The sequence below is a fragment of the Balaenoptera borealis genome (genome assembly GCF_965194805.1).
Source record: "Balaenoptera borealis genome assembly, chromosome: 10".
Taxonomy (NCBI): domain Eukaryota; kingdom Metazoa; phylum Chordata; class Mammalia; order Artiodactyla; family Balaenopteridae; genus Balaenoptera; species Balaenoptera borealis.
This window is the reverse complement of record NC_138874.1, coordinates 102,407,848-102,435,475: the sequence shown is the minus strand read 5'-3', so window position 1 is coordinate 102,435,475 and position 27,628 is coordinate 102,407,848. Positions and strand designations below refer to the sequence as shown.

The following is a 27,628-nucleotide window of genomic DNA, read 5'->3' as shown; positions in this document are numbered from 1 at the left end:
TCAGAGCGCCAGATTCAACATGGAAAAGGCTTCTGGGCCAGCGTTCGAGAAGCTCCAAGAGAACAATTCCCCACCCTTCACTTTGGAAATGAGCAGGTTTTAGAACTAAAACAAACCAAAATAAATCCGTAGGATTTAAAAGGGCCCTAACTTTTTTTCTTTTTAAAGTCTCACGTTTAGGCCAGGATCAGCCGATTCGACACAGCATTGGGAAAGCGAAGCTGTTCCCGCCACGGCACGAAAGGTAAAGGAGTAGGCTTTTTAAAGTTGGGAGTGACTAGCCAATGGCCTTGGCTTATACGCAAACGCAGCATTTTGTTACCCCGCAGTGATGGAAGTGCAGGTGCGAATAGATTGTCAGCCAAGCAGGGGGAGGGGGCACGATGGGAGCGGACGCAGCTGCAGCTACTCCCGAGGGGCGAGGGTGGCAGGTGGGCGGCCGCGGGGATCCCTGAGGGCCCGGCCTCTGTCTTCAGAAGTGGAGAGCACTGATGGCTTTTGTGGAGCGAACTGTGCTGGCAGCTCCCTCGCTCTCTTCCCTGGAGGGGGTGAGGGCCCACTCCGCTGGCCTTGCAGCCTCTAATGCCCAAAGAGGGGGTCGAGCCGGTGGGAGGCATCAGGCAGATGAAGCTTGGTTTTGAGGCTGCTGGAGAGAGAGCTGATCGCCTTCAGGCAGACCACCTCTGCGGTCTGGAGTTAGGAGTGTGGGTGGCCTCAGTGCAAGCACAACTTCACGTACTTGAATTTTGTTTGTTCATTGTGCAGTGTTTGTTCATTGCCGCTGGAGGAAGATACTGGATTGACCCAGGAAACTGAAGTTGTCGAATATCCACCAGTCACGGATAAGGGCGCGTGTTTTTTTTTTTTTTACCAATCACACACATTTGATTATGGTGTGACTAGTGTTACTAGCAAACTAGTAGCCATTAAGTGTTTGGAACACCTGCTGAGCCAGTTGCCCAGGGACTGTGGTTGGATTTGTGAATTATTTGGACAATTGTCCAGTTGAAAGAGAACTGACAGGAGCTTTATAACAATTTTACGAAGCTCCTTCTAAGATTAAACTGTTAAACCTATACTTCCCATTGGGGTTTAGTGTTCAAAGTATTACTGATACTACTTTTTATGAATCAAGTCCTGGAAAAAGCCAAGATACCTGAATGAAATACACACAATTTAAAACTCAGATGTTAATTTTATTGTGCTGTAAATGAAACAGCAAGTGTTCTCAGGTATAAGGTTTGTAGTTTGCCAATATATTCATTATCAGAGCTTTAGATTCCCATCAAGTTGGTGGGTTTTTTGTTACCTTTTTTTTCCTGAGCAAAATAATTCCATTTAAAAATTTTGTAACAAGACATAGACCCTCATTTACTTAAGATTAGTGCTTCTTTAATGATCAAAATCATTTTGCCATGTTAGAGGATGCTTTTCTGGAACAAGACATCTGGGAATACAAATCCAAAAGAAAACCCAAATCAGTACATGCAAATAATTGCTCTGAGAATATTCCAAAATCTGTTGAAAAAGCAACAGATGGACAATACCAGTCAAAACGAAACAGAAATAAAAAAAGAAATGTAGAAGGTAAAAAGAAGGTTAAGGCCCCCGAAACGTGCCTTGGAGAAACAGACAGTCAGACTTCTGTCGTTTCCAGTCAGAACTCTAGTTGTGGAGATGGTGTTCAGCAGTGCCAAGACAGGGAGGCCACTCCAGGAAAGCACTGTAGGACTCACAAAAACAAACACGTGTCTCCGAAGATACGACCAGTTTATGATGGGTACTGTCCAAACTGCCAGGTACCTTTTTCCTCCTTGCTAGGTCAAACACCTCGATGGCATGTTTTTGAGTGTTTGGATTCCATACCAGTCTCCGAAACAGGTAAGATTCCAAAAAAGATAGTGGACTCTAAATAGTCAAAAAGACCTGCATTAGGCCAGACATATCAGTCCGGTGAAACAAGCCAGGTAAGCCGTAAACCAAAAGTGAGATGAGATACTCAAAGTATAAATGACTTAACTGTAGAAGGAAACAAGGTAATGCATTGTTATGCTTCTTGTGAAGGGTAAAAAGATAACAGTCAATAGTATAATTGTAAAGAATGTTGCCAACTTGAAAACAGTTTAAATGCATTTTACTGTTTCATAAGAGTCCCTGAAAATCTGTGATTTTTCATAAATGTTAATTGAGCACATATTATGCTAGATATTTTCACCTGCATAAGGTAGGTGGTATTGATATCTGATAGATGAGGGTTCTTAAAAGCTAAACAGCTTGCCCATTTTATCATCTTTTATGAAACAGACTTTTAGAGAATCATGAATGTAGTCCAGCCTTCTAAGTACGGCTGTGTTGGGGTCATCATGCTAATAGACAGAAAGAAGAACTAGGAAGGAGTGTTTGGTTATTAAGATTCTAATAAATAAAATTGTGCCAAATGAGAACTGAAGTAATACTATGTTTCTGTTATCATTTAAACTATATAATAAATATTGTGTTTAATATGTAGAAAATCCTACTTGTAGTATATGGAGAATGAGTTGTTATTGATGATTTGATTATTTAAAAGTTATATATACCAGACATAAATTTTTAAATCTCAAAGAATCAAAATTCAGTAAAATAAAAATAATATTCAGTATGGCTTTCGTGTTAACTATGATTCAGAAGACGTTTTATTATCAACTTCTAGTTCTCATTTTAAAGTACTGCATGAAGATGCAAAATAACTTAAAAAATATTGGCACTAGCCTTATACAGCAGAGAAGACCTCCTCAAATGCTAGTAATTTGTTTTTCAGTGGCTTGAAAGTCAGAAATGGCAGTTGGAATCCCATGGTGAGCTCTCAGGGTGAAATGTCTTATAGATGAAACCACCTCAAAGAGTTTTTCTCTTGGTTTTTTCACTGATTAAACTCCTTTGAATGGATAATCTCAGGTGGATTCTTCTTGAATTGAATTTTATTCTATAACATATACTTTTATGAGGTGGTTTTAAGTTAATTTTTAAGCAATGAAGTCTCCAGTTTAATGTGACATCTTTTTTTTGGGGGGGGATCATTTTTTGACAGGCCTGGAAATGAACATACAAGGGGCGGGGTATGCCAGGATTCTTTACAGACTGTTTCTCAGTCATAATGGTATGACAGGGAATAGTTTCCAGATTATTAAAGCCTTATTAACCAGTTTATCAAATTGAATTTCAAATCTTAGAACAGAACCTAAAATGTTTAGGGTATGAACAGCTCTAATTAAGATTGCTATTACTGTTTCATATACAGTGTGAATATTAAATAATGGAACCTAATTTGGTACTGCAACTGTCATACGTATGCATTGCCTGATAAGATAAAAATTGAGATAGAACTTTAGTCTGTGAGAGACATACCAGCCTTCTCTACTCTTTACTGCTTGAGCAATAGTGACGTAGTGAAACTGATGGGATCAATTTGTAGCACCTGTTTAAGAAATAACTAGTGCAAGCATGACGTGCATTTTGGAGGAGCTCATATTTGTGAAAGTTTTTAGTGGGGAGAAATAGGTGTTAGTCTTAAATTTTTGGAGGGGAAAAGAGTATTTGAAAAGAAATTTAAAAGAATATATTGATTTAAAAATAATAACTAGCACCTTGCAAAACCATACTGGATTACTGTTATTGTGTGCTAATTTTTTGTTTGTATAAAGATAGCTATTGTCCTAAAGCCTCAAAGTTGGACTGATGACTTTCCACTTACATGTTAATTTATAGTGCTAATACTGTCAAAGCTTAGTCTGTGCTTTGATCCGGTAATACTTTTTTCTTTATTAAAATTTTCAGAGTGTCCTGATGCTCTTCAGTGTTCCTCAACAATTCCTTCTCATTACAAGAGATACACTCATCTCCTGCTAGCTCAAAGCAGGGCTAGTAATTGTCCTTTCAGTGATCCATCCCATGAGTCAGGTGGGAGTTTCAGTGAGACTAATTCAGGCTTTCTTTGTAGCCTTAAGGAAAGATGGTCTCCATATCAGAAACAAACAGATAACTTAAAAAAAAAAGTTTCAACTGATCCCTTGTTAGTGACACAATGTCTAAGAAAATCTCAGTCTCCAACTGAAACTGATAAAAAGGTTTCCTCTTCAACAAATATCCAAACTTCCCAACAAGTCCCACAATTTACAGAACTTGTTAATGATGACAAACTGGTAGGATTTGGTTTGCCTCTTGCTGAAGAATTAGACAGTCAAAACAGCCCAGAACACATAAATTTGACATTGCCAGAAAATGACTTTAGCAACTGTGAAATCTCCTATTCTCCACTTCAAAGTGATGAAGAAACTTATGATACAGGTGAAAAGCTGGATGATTCACAACAGGAACTATTCTTTACGGAAAGCTCTAAAGATAGCAGCCTAGAAGAAGATGAAAATAGCTCCACTTTGTCTAAAAAACTCCATGACCCTTTACTGAAGGACCAGGAGGAGAGCTGCCCCGAAATGGATAGCTTCTTAACTCAGGAGAAATACGATGAAGAACTGTATAAATGCAACACTCTAAATGATTCATCTCAACTTACTTTCCAAAGTAAGAGTATTATTTTACGTGATGGTCCAGCATATACTGATGATGATTTTATATTGTTTCCACCTGCATTAGCAGAGAGGTTTACTTCTCCTAGTTACCAAGCCACTAAAGCAAAACCTGATGAGCCAGAATTTCACTCATCTCAATCAAATAAAGAGAAACAGGTAATTGAAGAATCAGCTGTTTACAATCAAATTTCTCTTCCGTTACTTAAGAGTAAAATGTCAAAACCTTTTGAAAGCCAGCGAGGAGGGTGTCATTCTTTCCAACCAACCCAAAGTAAAACTAGAGAATTATCAAGTAAGAATTTCAATGCTAAGCACAATACAAACTCAGCATGTTTCTGTAGAAAGGCATTAGATGGTATGCTAGACAGTAAAGTTACAGCTTTAAATACAGCGATATTTTCTAGTACACCTACTGCTGCTAAGTCTTTGAAAATATTGCCATCTGGCCCTAAGTGTAATGCATCACAACCTTCTACTAAGGTAATGAAGCAAATGGATATAGGTGTGTATTTTGGACTACCACCCAAAAGAAAAGAAGAGAAATTGCTGGTGGAAAGTGCATTAGAAGGGATGAACTTAAATACAGTTGTAAGTCCTAATGAAAAGAGGTCCCGGCAGTGCAAGAGGAAAAGAGAAAAATCTTTAAGTGATTTAGAATTAGAGGCAAATAATTTAAGTGAGAGTCAGCCCTCTGTGGAACTTTCTCGTAAGAGGTCACAGCATCAAAGAAAGAGACTTAAAAAGTCAGATTCACTGCAGGAAGGAGTACATCAGAAGAGTTCAGGTCACCGTAACAAGACAGAACCTGGAACAGTCAAGTTAAGGAAAGACAGAGTCTTCATAAAATCAGCTCATGGCAGGCTGCAGAGAGGGAACACGAAAAGCCCAGAGTCATCGAATGCAGGAGAATTAAGGAAAAGGACATGTCCATTCTATAAGAAAATACCTGGTAAGTTGAAATATCAAGGCTTACTATATCTACGAAGACGCAACTTTTTTGAATTACATGTTCATTGCCCGTGTTATGTGTGTGTGAAACAATTTTTTTGTGTGTGTTTACTTTTTATACCTCATCGGCCTGTAACAGATTTTTTTTCCTATTTAATCTTTTTTACTCCATTCAATTCAGCAAACTTTTATTAAACATATTCTATATATAAGGTACTATACTATTTAGATAGATATTACAGATCTGACAAAGATTCATATAGATCAGCTTAATACAGAAGGAGGAAAGGCTCTCTGTAAGTAACCATAATAACAGTCTCTAAGCACTTAAGAAAAATGCAAGTACTAAATAGCTTCGAAGAAGGAAAATGTCACAGGTTATACAGGTCATAATAAATGCTAAACATTTTTAAACCATATCATAACTTAGTTTCTCAGTCTTTTCATGTTCTTATAATTTCTCATGTCTTCATAGATGAGTTAGTAGAAAAATGTGTAGTAAAATGAATTTTATTATTGAAGAAAACAGGTACCCTTCTTCTGAAAAGAATATAAAACTGCCCAAATATACTTGGTTTCAGAAAGATTTTTTAATATGTTTTTTTGATATTCTAAATCTATTCAATATAATTTGTTCAAAATATTTATGTAAAGAAAAGCATTTATGTACATCATAGTACCAGTTCTGTTTTTAATAGTTATTTTGATTAATTTTCTGTATTTTAAGTGAGCCCAGAATTAGTGGGCCATGTGTGGATAGGCCTCCGTAGAACTGTGGAGGTATGTTTATTTACCTGCATATCACAGTCAGCGCACTTGTTTTTTCTCATGAACAAATTTCAGAACAGCTCAATCTTTTGTTTTTTTCATTATTGCTCCTCTAGGGAGGCTTTTTAGGCTTTTTGTTTGTTTGTTTGTTTCCCTTCCTCCTCCCCACCTCCCACAATGAAATTCAAATACTACAGATACCCTGTTTATCTGTTATTGTACTGTGGCCCTTTGGAGGGCCATTAGATTATTTGTGTCATTAACCATTTTTGCCCCTTAGAAGCATACCAATATCACCCCCATTGAGAATTCATGTTTTAAAAGAAAGTTAGCATTCTCCTTTTGCTGTTTTGCAGAAGTAAAGGATTTTAGGTGCCCAGTAAGTATTGTGAAAACATTCAGCAAAACAAAAAAGTAACTCATTTGTAGCTTAGTATTTTTAATTTTTTTTTGTACAGTTATTCATTAAAAAGCCTATACTGGGATATTTAATGGAAGCTTATTATAAGACTCATTTTCGTCTCTAGTATCACCTTTTGCTGAATTTATGTGGTGTAGATTTTTAAATTAAAATTAAATTTTAAAATGTAAAGTTAAGTTGGAAATGAGATGTAAAGGTGTCAGAGGGTTTGCTATATAAGCAAATTAGGTTGCTTTTACTTTGTTAGCTATTGCTCAAGCAGCTGTGTTGGTGTTTTCATTGTAGGAACTGGCTTTACAGTCGATGCCTTTCAGTATGGATTGGTTGAAGGTTGCACGGCCTATTTTCTCACACATTTTCATTCTGATCATTATGCTGGATTGTCTAAAAACTTCACGTTTCCTGTTTATTGTAGTGAGGTAAGTTTTAGTATTCTAAATCCTGAATTTGTAGAATGCAGTGAATTTCTAACCAGCCTGGTTAAAAAAAAGGTAATTAAGATTGTAAGATCTATCCTTCTTCTAGAAAATATATGAAAAAACACTCCACATTGAGATTCTAAAATTAAATGAGTTATTGTCAATAGTTACAATAGATTTTTTAAATTATGCTTTATTATGTGGAAACAATAAATATTGATACCTCATGATGTACTGAAACACGTAAGTTTCATTCAGTAAATATTTACTGAGTGCCTAAAAAGATACTCAAGGCAAAATACCTAACTTCAAGGAGCTTTCAGGCTACACATTCACAAATAGTAACGCAGTGGGATCTGTATTGTAATAGAAAAGTGAACAGAATGCCTAAAAGGAGGGAGAAGCGGGGCTTTACTGTGTCCTAGGCTAAGGTTAGAAAAAGTTTCACGGTGAAAGAGATACCTTGAACTAATTATTAAAAGGTGAGCATTTTAATGTGTACTACTAAGGACTTTGACTAGAATTTGATTTTATCCTCAAGCATTCTTGAATTATCTTCTTTTTATTAATGAAGCAGCTGAGGCTTGGAGAGGTTAAGTGGCATGCCCCAAGTCACAGAGCTAGTAATGGCAGAGTCAGAATTTGAACGCAGGTCTGTCTCATTTCAGAACAAGGCAGAGGAAAGAGGAGAGAGCCTTCCGGGTAGAGAAGAGTTTGTGTAAAGGCACAGACACCTAAGAAGTATGCCCATTCCAGGAACTTCAGATAATTCACAATCACTAAAGACAAGATAGGAAATAACAGGAGATAAATCCACAGAAATGGGTAGGGGGCAGATCATGAAGGGTTTTGTATGACATGATGGAGATAATGGACTTTTTACAGGTGAGGGAGAATCAGTGACACTGTTTAAGCAGAGTTGTGACACAGTCATTTTAGAAAGTTCTTCCGGGCATTCTGGAGGGTTTACATGAATATAAGTGGGAGAACCAGCAGATTATTAAGATGTTTGGGTTCTAAACTAGATATGAAATAAAAGACATATTTAATGTTTTAATGTATCAGCAATAAGCACATCCTGTTTTGCAGATAACTGGCAATTTGTTGAAGAGCAAACTTCACGTGCAAGAACAATATATCCATCCATTGCCAACAGACACTGAATGTATAGTGAATGGTGTCAAGGTTGTTTTGCTAGATGCCAATCAGTAAGTATTAAAGTTACCTTAGTAATACCCTATTTTTAAATATTCAAAAGGAAAACACATTGCATGGCTATTTAAGAACTTTTTATTGGAACTATTATGCTTGATATTTCATAAATGTCTTATTTAAGTAAGATAAGAAACACTTAAGTAAAATGTGTTTCTCCTTTTGAAAAATAATATACCCAATTACAGGATCAAAGATTAAATGTAGAGAGATTCTCTAAGTGTTCTCTAACCCATTTTTTAATGCAGTTTAAATTACTATGCTTTACATGAGACTCCATCTTATTTTTTTTTTAAATCTTTTAACATATTGCTGCTGTGCTTTAAGAGATAACCTTTTGCCATTTTCTTTAATATCACTTATATAAATTAACAGCTGGTACTCCATTCAGATTCTAGAGGGTTTTTTTTTTTTTTTTCCTTTAAGAAATCCTTTAGGTTTTTGATACTAAAGTCTTGGAAGATTTTTTTCTTGGAAATTGTTTTTCTTTTTCCCTCATTTTTTTTAATGTAAAGTACTGCCAGGATTCACATTGCCAAAATGTAACTGTCAGTCAGCTATGCATCTTTATAATTTCCATAGAATGTTAGCCTTATGTACCTTAGAGATCGTAGATGCCTAGAGAATTAAATTTAAGACTAAACCTAGGTTTCCTAAAATCCAGGCCTGTTATTTTTTTCAGGTTGCCTATAAGTTTTTGTCTGCTAACTTTGTTGCTGTTTATTTTTTTAATCACCAGTTATGATAACTCAGGTTCTGATTTTTTTTTTTTGGTCAACTTTATTGAGGTACAATTTACATAAATAAAATGGACCCACTTTAAATCTTTGCTGAATTTTGACAAAAGTAAACACCCATGTAATTCCCACCACAATAAAATGTGGAAAATATTCCCCACCACAGAAGTTTTCCTTGTGCTCCTTCCCAGTCAATCCCGAGCCCCGACTCTGACCCAGGAAACCATTGATTTGTTTTCTATGACTATGGATTAGATTTGTCTTTACTAGGGATTCATCTAAATGAAATCATATACTATCTTCTGTTTTGTATCTGGCTTCTGTCACTCCTCATGTTTTTGAGATTCATTCATGCTGTTGTGTGTTCCTTTTAATTACTGAGTACTATCTATTGTATGGACACAATACAATTATTTTTTCCATTCGCTTCTTGTTGGACAACCGATTTTTGTTTATTGATCTTGTATCCTGAGACCTTGCTAAGCTTGCTCATTAGTTGTTGTAGGTTTTTTGTAGATTCTTGAAAATTTTCTACATATGTCATCCACAAATAAAGATGCTTTCATTTTACTTCTTTCTTTCCATTTAGAATGATATTTTTTCTCTTATTTATTGTACGGGATTATGCTTTCAATACAGTGTTGAATAGGAGTGATGTGAGCAGACATATTGCCATGTTCTTGATCTTAAGGGGAACGCTTTCAGTCTTTCTCCGTTAAGCATGATGTTAGCAATAGGTTTTTCATAGATGCCTTTTATCAGGTTGAGAAAAATCCCTTCTATTCCTATTCTGCTGGGAGTTTGTAATCATGAATGGGTGTTGAATTTTGTCAAATGTTTCTTTGGCATCTAATGAGGTGATAATACAACTTTTGTCCTCTATAATGTTAATGTGGTAAATGACAAAGATGGACTTAAACCAGCCTTGCATTACTGAGATAAACCCCACTTGGTCTTCATGTATTACCCTTTTTCAAAATATATAGCTGGATTTGATATGCTAATATTTTGTTAAGGAATTTTGTGTCTGTTTTAAAAAGTATATTGGTCTATAGGGTTTTTTTTAACTACACTTTTGTCTTATTTTGATATCAGAGTAATACTGGTCTCATGAAATATTCCTTCCTCTATTTTCTAAAAGGTGTCATGTAGTAATTATTTTTATTTCTTCCCTGTTTGGTGGAAAATCTCTAGTGAAGTCATCGGGGCCTGAATTTTGGGGTCAGGGAGATAAGGGGAAGTTTTTAATTACAATTGTAATTATTACCTGTGTTTTCCTAGAATTTAAAATGAAAATTCTCTGTGTTTCGGCAGTAATTTCCAAACCCCATTGTGTCAGGGGTCCCCAAGACCACCTTGAGGCTCAGTGGTTCACCAGAAGGACTCACAGGACACAGAAAAGCTGTTTTATTTGTGGTTACAGCTTATCACAGTGAATGGGTACAGATTAAAATCAGCAAAGGGAAAAAGGCAAATGGAGGCAAATCCAGGAGAAACCAGGTGCAAGTTTCGAGGTGTCCTCTTCTAGTGGAGTGGCACAGATGTGCTTAATTCTCCCAGCAACAGTGTGTAACAACACGTAGGAGGTGTGGCCAACCAGGGAAGCTCAGCTGAGCCTTGGTATCCAGGTTTTTTATTGAGGGTCAATCATGTACACATGCCACACCCATGCTGATTGACCTGGGCTACTCAGACGCCAGTCCCCTAGAGCAAAGACAGATATTCACCATAGATCACACTGTTAACATAAACTAACTTATCAAACTAGTAACACATGGCCCAATGTGTCAGGCATACAAAACACTCTTAGCAGGCAGCATATTTCAAGGACTCAAAACTTATCTCCCAAGGGCCAGCCAATGACTATTCCTAAGGACAGGCCTTTCTTGGGGACCTGTGGAGTTTGCACAACACTGGCCTGCTGAATTAACCCTTTCCTGCACACCATTTTTTGTGTGTGTGTGACATAAATTTCCTTAAGTTAAAATGCTACATACCTTTGTAGTACAATGCTATGTCATTGTGGTCAGCTAATAAAGTATATTAACTTGTTGATGTTGAAATGAACACTCTTTCTTTAGATGCTTTGCCTGTGTTAAGAATATTCCTTTGAAATGTTTGTGTTCAGCTGTCCAGGTGCTGTCATGATCCTTTTTTATCTTCCTAACGGTTATGTCATACTACACACTGGAGACTTCAGAGCAGATCCCACCATGGAACGTTCTCTTCTTGCAGGCCAGAAAGTCCACACACTTTACTTAGATACAACGTAAGAGAAACTTTGTTTGTGTACTTCTCTTTTCCACCAACAGCATTTGCCCTGCATGTTATGAATAATTTGAACTTTTGCTTAGTTAATCAAAATGATGGCTTATTGTCAATTATCATTTTAAGTATTTATCAGGTGGATGCTCTTTGAAAAAATATATACTTAAGAACAAATTTTGGATTGCATGGCTTAACTGACTCCAGCTCAATTTTTATGTAATATCCTTTTGAAAATATGGTTTATGTAAAAATCTTGTTACTGAAACAAGGATGAAAAATTTGGGAGCAAACTTTAGGAAAACGCCTTTTAAAGTTATCCTTTCAAAGTGTCTGTGTAACTATTAAGCATGATTGTGAAGAAAAAAACAGAGAATGAGATTCTGTCTGAATATTCAAACTTACTTTGTTCCTTTCTCCAAAAGGTAATCTATAAGTGGCAACCTTGAATTCCTAAGTGCTATAAACATAATGGTATAAACTATTATCTTCTTTTATATATTAAAATACCTCATCAGTTGGTCAGAAATTATGTTAACCATTTCAACCTGTTTCAAGAAGAAGTGAGTTTGGATGGCATATCTTAGTAAGAGATGGTCTTTCCACAACTGGTTTTCTAATACTATAGTTAATTCTTCCATTCACCTAAATACTAGGTGAACTAAGAAAATAATTATTTTTAAACTTTTTTTTGTTACTTTATTCTATTCTACATACAATTCTGATTTCTTTGTGAATATAGGGGATATGACTAAGTCTTTTCTTACTAATAAGAATTATGGCTGACCAGCAAAAACAATTTTGAAAATTGGAAAAATATTTCTTTGATGTGTGTACTTTATGAGATTTTTAGTGAAAAAGTGCTTAATTTTCATCTCAAATATCTATAACTAGTAGTCTTAGTGTTAATTTTTCATTGGGTGTTATTGTATTGAAGTAGACCCAACTGGATCTGCTGTAGTCCCATAATACTATATATATTTCTATATCTCCTAAAAGAAAATAACAACCAGATGAATATTAACTGTTTGATTTAATGCTACTTCATTAAATTCATGTTCAGTTTCATTATCTTAAAAATATATATATTTTTACTAAATCAGAATTCTTTAGTCCAAAAAGATAATCCCTATAAATCGTATTTCCTTTGATAGGGATTAGGGTTAAAAAAAAAGAAGATATTAAGGCTTATAATTCATAGCTAAAATAGCTACCTAGAAATATTCTTGAAGGAAAAAAAATGCAATTTCTTTATTTGAGGGTTATAAAAGAAATATAATTAAAAAGGTATATTGAAATGTATAGTTCCATCATAAATAATCAATAGCTGGTAACAAATATTTTAACCACAGGCACTGGTGAGATAACTGCGGTGGTGTTAATGTACTATACTGCTGTTGTATATAATTTTGCTAAAGCTTGTTTTCTAAAGTAGCATCCAACTTAATGCTATGACTTTCTTCTTGTTCTTTTAATAAGTACCATATTTCCATATCACAGATATTGCAGCCCAGAATACTCTTTTCCGTCTCAGCAAGAGGTTATCCAGTTTGCCGTCAACACTGCCTTTGAGACTCTGACTCTAAACCCACGTGCTCTTGTTGTCTGTGGCACTTATTCTATTGGAAAAGAGAAAGTCTTCCTAGGTGGGTGGTAGCTGTAGCTAATTTACTGTATTATAAAGATCAGATTCTTTTTGCATAAAGCCCGTTCAGGCTCTCTTCTTTCACTTGATATTTATTTCCTGAAACAGTTCAATATTACCTTTGAAGTTGAAAGAAAAATTTGGTAGAGTTTGATTCATTTAAATTTTGAAAGGCTTAACTTAATGGAAACATTTGATAAGTATGTTTACAGTAGCCTTTATATCTACAAAATGTTTATAGAGCAAAAGTCCATGCTACATTAGTATTTTAGTAAACTTTGAAAGATGACTAGTGCATAGTTCTTTCACTGCATTCTTTGATGATAACCATCAATTAATTATTGAGACCAGTTTTAGTTTTTGTTCCTAAATGATTTTTGGATATGTAACTGCAGTTTGTCTACGTAGTATTGTACCATTTTGCAAAGTACTTCCATTTCTTCTTAACTGTGGTCCCATAATGTCAAACATTAAGATGTGAAATGATAAAGCTAAGGTTTTAACTCCTCCAAATTTTGTTTTTTCCCTCCCTCTAACTCTTTCCATACATCTTATGCAATTTTTAAATACTAGGTCTTTAAAAATAAATTCTTGGCTTTCTCACAATTTATTCCACATAGTTAACTGACAAACCTGTTCAGCCTTTTTGAGATATTATGGCAAAAGTGTGAATGTTTTGAATTTCTTTTAATTTGGTAAATTCTTATTTTAAAGTTAAGTTGTAATTTTATTTTTTTTCATAAGCTGTAATTTTACTATTTTTAAACTTTTCCTTTGCCTGTAGCCATTGCTGATGTTTTAGGTTCAAAAGTGGGCATGTCCAAAGAAAAATATAACACATTACAGTGCTTCAATATACCAGAAATTAATTCCCTCATCACTACAGACATGTGCAATTCACTGGTTCACCTTCTCCCAATGATGCAAATTAATTTTAAGGTAAGCATTCAAGAGATATGTCTTTTTAGGATGAACTAGAAAAGGCAATCTGATGACTGTAAACTAGAATCCCATTTTACTTGCATTTAACTTAGAGGAATTCAGTTACAGTGGAGTCAAAGTAAACTTTGCCCTAGAAAATCTTTTAAGTGGAATTTTAAATGTTTTAAGTTTTTGTGTGTGTGCAGCTGTATAGAGTAATTCATATGCCCACCAGGAGTTTAGGAACTAGAGAACTGTCATAAAGGAAGAAACAAAAGTAGAAAAGTGTGCAGCTCTCTGGTCATTCAAACATTTTGAGATTGTTCTCCATTCTTCCTGGATGAGTAGGGAAATGAGTGGAGAATTCTAGGGAGTTCTTACTTTTCTTCAGGTCTATTCTGTATAATATTAAGCCACTATAACATTGAGATATGTTGAAAATATACTTGTGAGGATTAAATGAAATATATATATTAAATTTGAGAGGCATCCAGTTTGCATGGAGGCTAATGAGGATGTTGGTTAATTATAAAATGAACACTGATATCCTGCGGAGGGTATAGCATATTTTTATAATTTTTATAAAGATTACTTCATGCAATACAGTCTTATTTCCTGCTAACTTAGTTTCATTTGGACAAATTATCCATTTAGGGGGACAACAGGGGTGGGGAAGTCAGAATATTATGGAAATGAAGGGACTAGACCTTTTCAAGAATAGTGTTTAAAAGAGCCATATGCTGTGGAGAGGTCATGTAAGGAAAAAATGACCTGCACAAGAACTGTTTCAGTGAAGTGATGTTGGAGAAAGCCAGTGACAGCAGAGGGCTAAGGAATAAATGAGAAGGTATACAAATGGCCAAGAAGCACATAAAAAGAGGATCAACACTGTTAGCCATCAGGGAACTGCAAATCAAAACCACAGTGAGATACCACTTTACACTCACAAGGATAGCTATAGTAAGAAAGATAGACAGTGCCAATTGTTGGTGAGGATATAGAGAAACTGGGACCCTCATGCGTTGCTAATGAGATTGTTAAGTAGTGCAGCTGCTTTAGAAAGCAGTTTGCTAATTTCTTTCAAAGTTAAACATGCAGTGACTATATGACCAGCAATTCCAGTCCTAGGTATGTGCCTAGGAGAATTGAAAACATATGTCCACTTCTACACAAATGTTCACAGCAGCGTTATTCATAATAGCAAAAAATTGGAAACAACTCAGATGTCCATCAAATGATGGATGGATAAGCAAAATGTGATATATACATAAAATAGACATATTCTTCAGCTGTAAAAAGGAATGAATTACTGCTACATGCTACTATATGAAGTGAGCATTGAGAACATGCCAAGTGAAAGAAGCCAGACACAAAAGGCCGCATATTGTGTGATTCCATTTATATGAAATATCCAGAATAGGTAAATCTGAGGAAGTAAGTAGATTAGTGGTTTCCAGGGCTTGAGGGAGAGGGAATGGGGAGTGACTGCTATTGAGTACAGTGTTTTATGGAGGGCTGATGAGATGTTCTAGAATTAGATAGTGATGATGGTCATACAACCAACAACCACTGAACTGTATGCTTAAAAAAACCCCAAAAAACTGGCAGTTACCTGCTTTGAAGACAAAAAACAAAAAAGGGATATCTGAAATCATTGCCTGTATTATTTCCACTATTTGTCATAGGTTGTCGGTATTGTTCAGTAGCCCTTCGCCTTCCTCCATGAAAGTGATCAGATATTGATGACATTTTTTACAATTTCATATCTTCAGAACACAGATGGAGTAGAAGCTGACAGTTACCATAAGACTATATTTTAGTTGGTACTTAAAGCCAATTTTTTTTACCACCCAAAAATAGTTTTATTGTATCAGAGCTAATGACTTTTTTGTGAAAATGTAAACCTGATACAATTGTCAGGGTTTCTAAGGCAGGCTTGAAAGACTTAGAAACCCTATAAATAAAACCATTCGTGCTACCTAGTTCAACATCCCAAGTTCATATACGTTAAGTATGTAGTTTACTATCACCTCTGATTTAAACCTGATTCATGGGATGTGGTAAAACATTATAACAGTAATGTTATAGATGATTATTTGCATACTGAAAAAATAACTTTAGGGACATCTACTGAATGCATTTTAATCACAAACTGGTTACCAATAAACAGAGAGACAAGTCATAGATCAGGGACTTTATGTTGACTAAATCATAATAAAATTCCTCATGATAGTAGTTCTGCAGTTGTGGTTAATGAAAGACTAGTGGCTGTCGGCAGTCTTCTCTGTGTGTTTGGCTTATATGATAATATCCTGTTTTTGTCTGTGGCACAGATTAATGATGTTTTCATGGTAACTCTAATTTGTCTCATGAAAAGCATGAAATTACTTCTGATTGGGTTCTCCCGAGTGTTTTTACAGAGACAAATAGGAATGGATAAGTTTGATGACCTGCATTGATAGCTGGACTCTCAGTTTATGATATTACGTGTATAATTGCTCCAAACCTGTTTCCTATTATTTCCTTTTCTTTGTGAGGACAGGAAGAGAGAGGGATTAGTAATAAGCAAATAGTATTACAATAGATCCTAGACTAAGTAAAACAAAAATCTGAAAATTTGCAGGGCCAGGGATATGGTAATGAAAACTTAGTTATATAGCTATAACTTAAACTTTTTTGGGGGGGCAGTAGTTGGTAAGAAATATGACTGTTTAATGGTAGGTATACAAATTAATAAAAGATCATTATTTGATGCAAAAGAGAAATCAAAGAGTTATTATTAATTCATCAAGTGAAATCTTAATGTCTGATGAACTCAATAAACTGTTCAACCTTTAAATAGTAATCAAAAAGAAAGATTAAAAAAAAAAATGATGTGTTTGTCTTCTACCAAATTGGTGTACTTTTAAAAAAGGTAATATTCCTATGCTGAGATTCAGAGAAATTGGCACTCTTCATCCACTTGGATAATAATGGAAAAGAGGGTAAATCCTCAACTATTTCCATTTCTAGAAATTTATACTAAAAATGAGTCCTTTCTGAAGAGATCAATCTGTAAGTTCCTAGGTGCTGATGGTATAATGAATGATGAGAGTCTTAAAAAGTTAGGAAAGGGCAGATGGTTTCCATTAAAAAAAAAAAAAAGACTCAGAAGGTGGTGTTTATTGATGTCTTCCCCTTAAGCTGTAAACTTCCAAAAGGTGAAGGCTGTGTCTCACTGACCACTCTGACATCAGCACCTGGTGTTAATACTGGAACAGATATTTATTGAATGAATGGGTGAGTGAATTTGTCTTTATGATTTCTTCAGAACTTCCTACCAGCATCTTTTAAAAATTCAGTAGAGTATGTATGGTTAAAGAAGAAAAAGAAGACTTCTGGAAATCCAAGATGACACTATATACAGTTTAGGTTTTTTATTATTTTAAATAAAATTAAAATTTTATTATAAATTTACACTAAGCCTTTGACACTCTGGGTTGAATCTTTAGCCCAAAAAGTATTAGAGTTTTTTTGTATCCCTCATGCCATTATTATCTTTATCTGGATTTCTCTTAACTTTCAAAGGTTGAACCTTTGTCATTGATTTTCTGAGAATCTTACCTAATGTCCTCACTAATGATGACCTCACTAATGACGACCTCAAGATTTATTAGCATATTACTTCTGATCATAACACCGTGAAAAGTTTTGAAATTATTCTAGTTCATGCATAAAGGGTGAAAAGGAGTAAACACTTGAAAAGGGAACTACTAGATACTATGCATCTTAAAATGTATGTCTGAGTTGAGTATAATGCCATTATAAAGTTATTTCCATCTTTTTATCCATCTGTCAGTCCTCTACTGGTGTATATGTATGAGGATATATTTGGATTGATGTTTACCAGTGTTAATATCAGTATCTCTCATAAGGATAGTATTAGATGCTAGTATCTCTAATATCCTAATAATTGTAGGATTTGGAGAGGTGTTTGTTTTGTTTGTTTTTGGTAGCCATCTGAATTGTAATTCTAAAACACATGATTACTTATCTTTAAAGTTGCCTCATCTTATTTTTCTCAGAATGTACTTAAACTTGTTTAACTTTAGATAAGTAAAGGGGAAAAGATTTTTTTTTAGGTGATTTTATTTTTGGGGGGAGCACAGCACTAGGTTTTCCAAGTTAATGTTCACCAAGAGAAAACTCCGTGACTGTGCCAATGTAACATTTTAATCATTCTGTTTTATTCCATATAACCCATCTTCTCTGACCATTAAATAAATATCCTGTTTTTATTTAACAGGGTTTACAGAATCATTTGAAGAAGTATGGTGGGAAATATGATCAGATTTTGGCTTTTCGACCTACAGGATGGACGCATTCTAACAAGTTAACTAGTATGGCGGATATTATTCCCCAGACCAAAGGAAACATTTCAATATATGGTATAATTATTCAATTTTTTTACTCTTAATGTTTGTAATTACCTTACATTTTTTTAAAAGCAGTAAAATTAAGATCCAAGGAAAAAGAGACACCAAAGAATCTTTAATAATTTAACAGGTTCAAATCATTCCTCATGCTGTACACCTGTATCTTTAGTATGTTGTAAATGCATATAAAGGAGTATTACTTCAGTAAATAGACATAGACTAATACAGATCAGTCCATATGTGTGATCAGTGACATGTAGGGGAGATTGTAGAACTACTTGAAAGGAGGGGTGGGTAGTGCCATTTTGTCCTGGAAGTTTAAATGACGCTGCGACACCAAGAGCAGGAAGACAGTCGATTAGATGTGATGACAGCAAGAGATACAGACTTGACTTTAATTTTTTCATCTTTGAAGGACGTTTACCATTGTCCTCAGAGATTGGCTTATTACAATAATGGCTGATGGAAACATTTTTGGATCCTAGTTTACTCAAAACAGGACCCTTTCTCCCTCTTTCTCTGTGGTATTTGATCTTCAGTAAAGAAGATAAAGAGATTTTTAGTACTTAATTTTTTTTTTTCCTTTTTATGTGTACAAAGCTTGGGGATGGAATCTGCTTACTTGCCGTGGAAATCAAGAGTCTTCTGCTTGTTACTCTTTAAATTTTACTCATATTTCTTCCAGAATTTTCCTGAAATCAATAGCTGGGCAAAGTGCTTAAAGGGAAGAATTGTTTAAAAAGAAAAACCTACTTATAAATAAGAATCTATAGAAATGCATATTATTAAGTGTCTACATAGCAAAGTAATAGAATTTTTTAATGTTGAAAAGTTTTTGTATCATTTTAATATTTATTATTTGTAAAAGATACTAGCAAATTTTGTTATCAGAAAAAAAGCACCAAGGAATTTTTGGCAAAAATACTCTGGATTGCTTTCCTTTTCTCTTTTATTTTATTTTTGGCTTGTGCAGTTTTCTTTATTAGTTTGATTTTTTAGTAGGCACTGTCTTTTGTGTTGCAGGGATTCCCTATAGTGAACACAGCAGCTACCCAGAGATGAAACGTTTTGTTCAATGGCTGAAGCCGCAGAAAATCATACCTACCGTGAATGTTGGCACCTTGAGATCCAGGCGCACAATGGAGAAATATTTTAAAGAGTGGAAGTTGGAAGCTGGATATTGATGTTACCTCAAAGGACTCAGAAGTAGTTAAGTAACTTGGGCCTAGCTTGTTAGTAGTTAAATCTTCAGTGATATGATATTTCACTTTATGTGAAAAACCTCATGAAGGTCACTCATACAGCTTATTTTCTTGTTTACATTTGAATAACATGTTCACGATGCAGGGCCTCTCAGCATCGTCAATGATAATTGAGACTGGTCTGCCTAGTACCCTTGTTTCTTGCCCCTCCCTGTGGGGCTGTTGTATTCTGCATCCAACAGTAGGAGCATAAACATAGGCAGGTTTGGGGACCAAAGGATTCATGATAATAAACTAGATTGAAAGCATTATATGTAAGTAATTACGTATCTTTAAAATTATTTAATATAGGGCATATTTTTATGAGATAAAGCTTTTCTATGATATGCATACTTAAATAAAAAATTGATCTTAAATTTGCCATCGTGTCGTTTGGTTTTTAGGATTTATAGCTGACATTTATGCAATCTTATAAAATTTCAGTGACAGTAATTCAACATTTGACTCTGAAAAAGATGACTCAAAGAGACTAAACAATTACCCAGTAAATGACGGAGAAAAGTTTGCGTGAATAATGTTTATCTGAATTGTTTACTCAAGACATCAGATAACTAAAAGTTTAGATTGCAATTTTTTTTTTAAAGTGAGATTATACAATTTATTTATGAGTCTTGATCTCTCCAACAGAGATTAAGTAACTGATCCAAAATGAAAATTTGGGGCAATACATGTTAAAAATGTTTTTATGGGGTTTAAATAAGAAAATGGCTAGCATAATGAAAGTATGCATGTGTATAGATGTGTATTCTTCCATTGCCTCTAATGAAATTAATTTAGGGATTCCTTAATGTTTTAATGGAAAATTATTTTCTGTGATGATTTCAGTCACCAGAAGAATAGTACTCTCCATGAACTTTAATTTCATAAACTTGGATTTTACTTTGTTATGGCGGTGTTAGTAGGGAATCATGTTTAGGGAAGAAAAAGCGTTTGGGGCCCAGTAGTAATAAATCCAGTGTAACTATGTTCTGAGTTGATTTCAATTACATATTTAAAATATTTTGACTTCTTTGGGCTTGGTGTTTTAAACTTTTTATAAATCATTAATTAAGAGTTATAACTAGAAAAATTGCATGTAATCTACAAATATAGGTATTTTTAACATAGGGGAGATGACCAAGTCATTTAAGGTCTTTTTTTTTGAGTAATAGTTTTTTCCTAGAATTGTCATTTTTCATTGGTAAAAAGATTTTTCATGATTTTGAATGTTTTACTTTGGAAATTCAGGCATGTTATTTAAAAGCAGCCTCAGCCATCTTATTTTCGAACACAAAAACATCTTTCTACACAATTAGCACCATTATGGCAGCTTGGAATGATTTGTTTTGCTATTATTATTGCAGAATATGCAAAACCTCATTTAGGGACCATCCCAAATATGGGATTTATTTTACTAATAAGTCACAACAACCGAACTTTTCAAGGCTCTGTTGAGAACTGTATGTGAAATTCTTAGTTCCAATAACCTAACACTTTGGTAGGTAAAAATTTTCAATTTTAAAGCAAAACAAAAGAAGAAAAAAATCTACCATCAACCCAAAATAAATGGATGGCAGCTCTTGAACATCCTTACCATGTGTAGAGAAGAAGAAATAGAATTAAGCCAACAAGGGGGAAAATGCTTTACTATACATTACATGTATTTGGAACTTTTCAGAAAACTCCTTTACACTCTTATCTAAACATTGAATTACCAGAATGCACCGACACTTGACAGGATGTTTTCAAGTTCTCATGACTTTGATTTAATAGGAAAACCTTTTCCACTTGATGTCAATGCCTTTTATTTCTAAGTTATTTATCATTTACCCTGAATTTATTAATGTACCTAAATATGAAACTGGTTTTCAGAAAAACTAAATTATTGCTTTCTTCAGTTATTGAGTTATATTCTTGTGAACCAAATGCATTTAGAATTTCCTTATTTGGTCCTGAATAACCATCTATACTAGACTAGGGAACTCCAAGTACTAATACCCAAAATTATCTGTCTTGAAAGACTATTGATATTGCCGTGTAACTTTTCTGGTTGTTTTATTGCTGTTCATTCAGTTCATTTGGTATTGATCTTAGAAAAATTCCAAATAAGAAGTTATCTGAAATCAGCAAAATCATAAGCTAATGGTTATAGATAATAGAATGGTTTAGGTATGAGAATTACTTCTAATCTGAATAGTTGGAAGCTTTTAACTTGGTAATCATTTTGTATGCTAATTATATTTCATCTTTCCCTTAGTATCTACCCCTTCTCCAGAAAGTAGCCATACTCTCTTTGCTTAGGAACTCAATCCCCCATGATTTCACTGTTCTATTTTTGGTAAACCAGAAATAATTTATAAAACACTTGTTATGGAGTGGACCAATTATACAATGCCAAGTATAACACAAAATTATTCTTTTCTTAAACAATCATAGCTGGGCCAGAACTAGGGTGAGGCAGGAGAGATGCCTAGAATGTAAAATTTAAAGAGGCAAAAGGTAAAAATCCTTTTTAAGGCTGACTCTGCACTTGCATGACCCTGAGAGTGAGTGTCTCCTTAAACGCTACTGTAGGAAATCTCTCATGCCTCAACTTAGTTCCAGGTCCTGATTCGTAGCACCTAATTATGTTTTTTTGCTATTTTGGTAAATCCAAAGTGGTTTTCTAAATAGAATATCATTATAGCTTTGTTTTTAATATACATTGAAACATAAATATTGTAATCTGAATTTAGGAGAGTACATTTTCAAGAATTTCCAGATTCATCGATATAGAGCTAATTATACCAGCACCAAAACCCAGATTCCTTTGAGATCCTTCCCCTGGGGTATTGTAAACACTTTCAGGGCAGGGCTCGTATCTTACTCATCTTATGATCTAGTACCTTTTTCGGTATGTGGTCTGGTTCAGAGACAGTTCTAACAGATGGTAAATGCTTGAATGAATCTTGAATAAACAGTGAAAAAATCCATCTATGTTCTAAGAATCTGACTTCCAAAATTCTTTTACATGTTTTCCTCAGGTGAAAATAGTGTGATTCCAGAAGAACCACTAAAAATAAAAATATATTGAAACTACTCAGTTGATTGTTTGGGTATATTAAAATGTCCATTACTTCAGTGTAGGAACAATTTAGAGAATAAAGTTTTTTTTTTTGTCAAGATCTATCACTTTAATTGTCACTAAAATCAGTCACTGAGTATTTGAATCCTCTCTCTTAGAACTTATTCTATTTGTTGAGTTACTGCTATGTGCCCCACACTATTCTTGGTGTTGTGTGGAAATTAAGAATAATTCAGTCTAACAAGGATTTATTGAGTGATTATTCTGTATAAGGTGAAGGGGGTACAAACATGTTCTTTGTTCAGGGATTCACACAGAAATAAAATAGTCTCAAATGTCAGAAAAGTAGTATTAGGAGAGAAAGACATGTCCCTAGGCACCGTGACAAGTGTTATAATACCAAGCACTTCAAAGGGAGAAATTAATTCTGATAAGGAAGAGTCCATAGAGAAGATGCCTTTTTACACAGTCCTTAAAAGATTAACAGACCTTTCATAGACTGGAGAGAAATCTAAGAGACAGCCGAGTCCTGGAGGTGTGACAGTATAAGTTGTGCAAGAGGAGCTTTGAGCAATTGGTGTGTTGGCATGTGAAGCTCAGACTAGAAAGAATAGGTTGAGGAAGATGGCATACAATTCTGATAACCCTACTAAGGAGTTTAGAGGTTATTCTGAAGAATATTGAGAGTTTTTGGAGATTTGGGGGCAGTCAACATATACCTATGTGTTGGAAATGAAGTAAAAGTGAGATAGATATTGATATATACACACACACTTATACATATATGAATATACACAGCTTGACAGGAGAACTGGGCTAAGCCTTGAACCTTGAGAAACACGATAATTATGGAATATCTGAGGTGTTGACATTTAACACAAAATCCTTGCCTTTGAGGAGCTTAACATTTCCATAGGGGGCTGGAAAAAAAGCTAATATATGTAAAATAGTTAAGAGATAAATTAGTGTGGTTTTAGATCTTGAGAAAGGAAAGTTTGGGGTAGGTTGGAGTTGTATGAACTAGTTGATGAAATAGGATACACGTGAAACTAATTAAGAAACAAAACAGCATGTAAACAATTCATGAGTGATCAATTGAACTGGTCTTTAAGAAGTTCATTTAATTTAAATCAAACTTGGTTTATATAAGTGCTGCTCTTCTGTTTGGGACTACATTTTGTGGTTTAAATCCCTATAAAGCTATTGTAGATTACATAGGGATTTAAAACACCTAAGAACACTATTTGTTTGTCCTAAATATGACAGACTTTTTTTCAATGAAAGAGGAAATTTCGTAAAGTCAAATTACATTACCTGTATAAGCCCTTCTGCTATTTCAAAACGGAAAGCAAGGAGCTTAAGATCATAAAGCAATGCTCAAAGCAATGCTTTAATACACTATTAGATAATGTTATTAAACTGTTTTTTTTTAAGTTTGTTTGAAAGAACTGTTGTGGACTTCCTGCTGAGGCTCTGAGCTCTGATTAGGTATCACGTGGGATAAGCAGATAAAATTGTAAATGAACTAAAAGCAACAGTGTCTGGAAGGGGAATAAAGGCCAAATACCCTTGTTTTGCTAAATCAGTCAGTTTTTTTAATTAGTGTCTTTTATCCATGGAAAGAGTGCTAAACTCTGTTTTGTTATGTTTTGGTTTTCTTTTTTTTTTTTTAAATAGCTTTATTGAGTTATAATTCACACACCACCACATCACTTACCCATTTAAAGTGTACGATTCAGTGGGTTTTGGTATACTTACAGAGTTGTGCAACCATCGCCACAATCAGTTTTAGATTATTGTTATCACCCCCAAAGAAATCCTATGCTCATTAGTAGTTACTCCCCAGGCATCTCCTCTCCTCCCCACCACCCAACTGACTACCATCCACCCCCCCCCACCCCCCACCCCCGTCCTGGGCAACAACAAATCTTCCTGTCTCTATAGATTTACCTATTCTGGATATTTCATATAAATGGAATATAGTACATGGTCTTTTGTTATTGGCTTTTTTGACAATGTTTTCAAGGTTCATCCATACTGTAGCATGTATCAATGTAAGTATTCCATTCCTTTTTATGGCTAAATAATATTCCAGTGTTTGAAAATACCACATTTTGTCCATTCATCAGCTAGTGGATATGTGGGTTATCCACTTTTTGGCTCTTGTGAGTAATACTGCTGTTAACATTTGTACAAATTTTTGTGTGAACATATATATTCATTTCTCTTGGGTATGTACCTAGAAATGGAATTGCTGGGTCATATGGCAACTCTGTTTAAACTTTTTGAGGAACTCCAAATTGTTTTACAAAGTGCTTCACCATTTTACATTTTCACCAGCAATATATGAGGATTCCAACCTATCCACATCCTCACCAACACTTGTTATTATCTGCCTTTTTGATTACAACCATCCTGGTGGATATGAAGTGGTATCTGGTTGTGGTTTTTATTTGCATTTCCCTAATGACTAATGATGTCAAGCATCTTTTCACTAACTCTGTCTTGAAAGATTGCACTGTACAGAAAGCTCAATTAAATGATTGTTCTAAAATGTATTATTTAAGCCTAAGCAAAATAGTCAGTTTTTATAGATTGTGGCCTTGATTTGCTATAAGATGATGATTAATAATGACAGGTGTATAATTTTGGTCCGATGAGAATTATTTGAATTATCAATAATAACAAGATAAATTTAAATGCATAACAGCATTGCAGATATCATGAAGTGGTTATATGCAATGCAGGTAACACAGATTTAGTGCCTCAGATTGCAGAAAGGAAGCAAAATGATCTTCATAATTATAAGTTGGAAAGGAAGACTTGAGATAGGAAGTTTTAAAATATTATGGTTGATAACAGCAGCTGACCTTGAATAAGCAGTGCAATTTAAAAAAATGGTCAACAATGTTGATGTGAATATATAAATGTAAATCTTTATCGAGTTTTTAAACTTTAAAATTGCAGCATGAACAACTGACACTGCGGAAATACAAAGGATCATGAGAGATTACTACAAGCAACTATATGCCAATAAAATGGACAACCTGGAAGAAATGGACAAATTCTTAGAAAAGCATAACCTTCTGAGACTGAACCAGGAAGAAATAGAAAATATAAACAGACCAATCACAAGCACTGAAATCGAGACTGTGATTAAAAATCTTCCAACAAACAAAAGCCCAGGACCAGATGGCTTCACAGGCGAATTCTGTCAAACATTTAGAGAAGAGCTAACACTTATCCTTCTCAAACTCTTGCAAAATATAGCAGAGGGAGGAACACTCCCAAACTCATTCCATGAGGCCACCATCACCCTGATACGAAAACCAGACAAAGATGTCACAAACAAAGAAAACTACAGGCCAATATCACTGATGAACATAGATGCAAAAATCCTCAACAAAATACTAGCAAACAGAATCCAACAGCACATTAAAAGGATCATACACCATGATCAAGTGGGGTTTACCCCAGGAATGCAAGGATTCTTCAATATATGCAAATCAATCAGTGTGATACACCATATTAACAAATTGAAGGAGAAAAACCATATGATCATCTCAATAGATGCAGAAAAAGCTTTTGACAAAATTCAACATCCATTTATGATAAAAACCCTACAGAAAGTAAGCATAGAGGGAACTTACCTCAACATAATAAAGGCCATATATGACAAACCCACAGCCAACATTGCTCTCAATGGTGAAAAACTGAAAGCATTTCCTCTAAGACCAGGAACAAGACAAGGTTGTCCACTCTCACCAATACTATTCAACATAGTTTTGGAAGTTTTAGCCACGGCAATCAGAGAATAAAAAGAAAAGGAATCCAAATCAGAAAAGAAGTAAAGCTGTCACCGTTTGCAGATGACATGATACTATACATAGAGAATCCTAAAGATGCTACCAGAAAACTAGTAGAGTTAATCAAGGAATTTGGTAAAGTAGCAGGATACAAAATTAAAGCACAGAAATCTCTTGCATTCCTATACACTAATGATGAAAAATCTGAAAGAGAAATTAAGGAAACACTCCCATTTACCATTGCAACAAAAAATAAAATACCTAGGAATAAACCTACCTAAGGAGACAAAAGACCTGTATGCAGAAAACTGTAAGACACTGATGAAAGAAATTAAAGATGATACAAACAGATGGAGAGATATACCATGTTCTTGGATTGGAAGAATCAACATTGTGAAAATGACTATACTACCCGAAGCAATCTACAGATTCAGTGCAATCCCTATCAAACTACCAATGGCATTTTTCACAAAACTAGAACAAAAAATTTCAAAATTTGTATGGAAACACAAAAGACCCCGAATAGCCAAAGCAATCTTGAGAAAGAAAAATGGAGCTGGAGGAATCAAGCTCCAGGTCTTCAGACTATACTACAAAGCTGCAGTAAACAAGACAGTATGGTACTGGCATAAAAACAGAAATATAGATCAATGGAACAGGATAGAAAGCCCAGAGATAAACCCACGCATATATGGTCACCTTACCTTTGATAAAGGAGGCAAGAGTATGCAATGGAGAAAAGACAGCCTCTTCAATAAGTGGTGCTGGGAAAACTGGACAGCTACATGGAAAAGAATGAAATTAGAACACTCCCTAACACCATACACAAAAATAAACTCAAAATGGATTAAAGACCTATATGTAAGGCCAGACACTATAAAACTCAGAGGAAAACATAGGCAGAACATTCTATGACATAAATCACAGCAAGATCGTTTTTGATCCACCTCCGAGAGAAATGGAAATAAAAACAAAAATAAACAAATGGGACCTAATGAAACTTCAAAGCTTTTGCACAGCAAAGGAAACCATAAACAAGATGAAAAGACAACCCTCAGAATGGGAGAAAATATTTGCAAATGAAGCAGCTGACAAAGGATTAACCTCCAAAATTTACAAGCAGCTCATGCAGCTCAATATCAAAAAAACAAACAAACCAATCCAAAAATGGGCAGAAGACCTAAATAGACATTTCTCC

General features: G+C 34.7%; 1 protein-coding gene across 3 annotated transcripts; it reads left to right on the top strand.

Annotated features, from left to right (window-relative positions):
- Positions 1–174: 174 nt before the first annotated feature.
- On the top strand, positions 175–23,681 carry DCLRE1A (DNA cross-link repair 1A). Of its 3 annotated transcripts, none has more exons than XM_082407781.1 (10): positions 175–244; positions 766–1,881; positions 3,817–5,517; positions 6,991–7,124; positions 8,214–8,332; positions 11,202–11,342; positions 12,839–12,984; positions 13,768–13,922; positions 18,190–18,331; positions 19,343–23,681. In XM_082407781.1, exons 2-10 carry the CDS (start codon positions 1,416–1,418, stop codon positions 19,501–19,503), a joined length of 3,165 nt encoding a protein of 1,054 aa, XP_082263907.1. In that variant the 5' UTR covers positions 175–244; positions 766–1,415; the 3' UTR covers positions 19,504–23,681. The 3 variants fall into 3 exon arrangements, with proteins under 3 accessions (XP_082263907.1, XP_082263909.1, XP_082263908.1); XM_082407782.1 differs by having other exon boundaries at positions 217–343; XM_082407783.1 differs by lacking the exon at positions 11,202–11,342.
- The last annotated feature ends 3,947 nt before the right edge of the window (positions 23,682–27,628 follow it).

Bases quoted from the DNA above. Each gene is read 5' to 3' on its own strand.
- DCLRE1A (XM_082407781.1), top strand. From the start codon at position 1,416: ATGTTAGAGGATGCTTTTCTGGAACAAGACATCTGGGAATACAAATCC. The intron at 11,343-12,838 runs GTAAGAGAAACT...TCCATATCACAG, and splicing joins ACACTTTACTTAGATACAAC to ATATTGCAGCCCAGAATACT. The intron at 18,332-19,342 runs GTATAATTATTC...TTTGTGTTGCAG, and splicing joins AGGAAACATTTCAATATATG to GGATTCCCTATAGTGAACAC.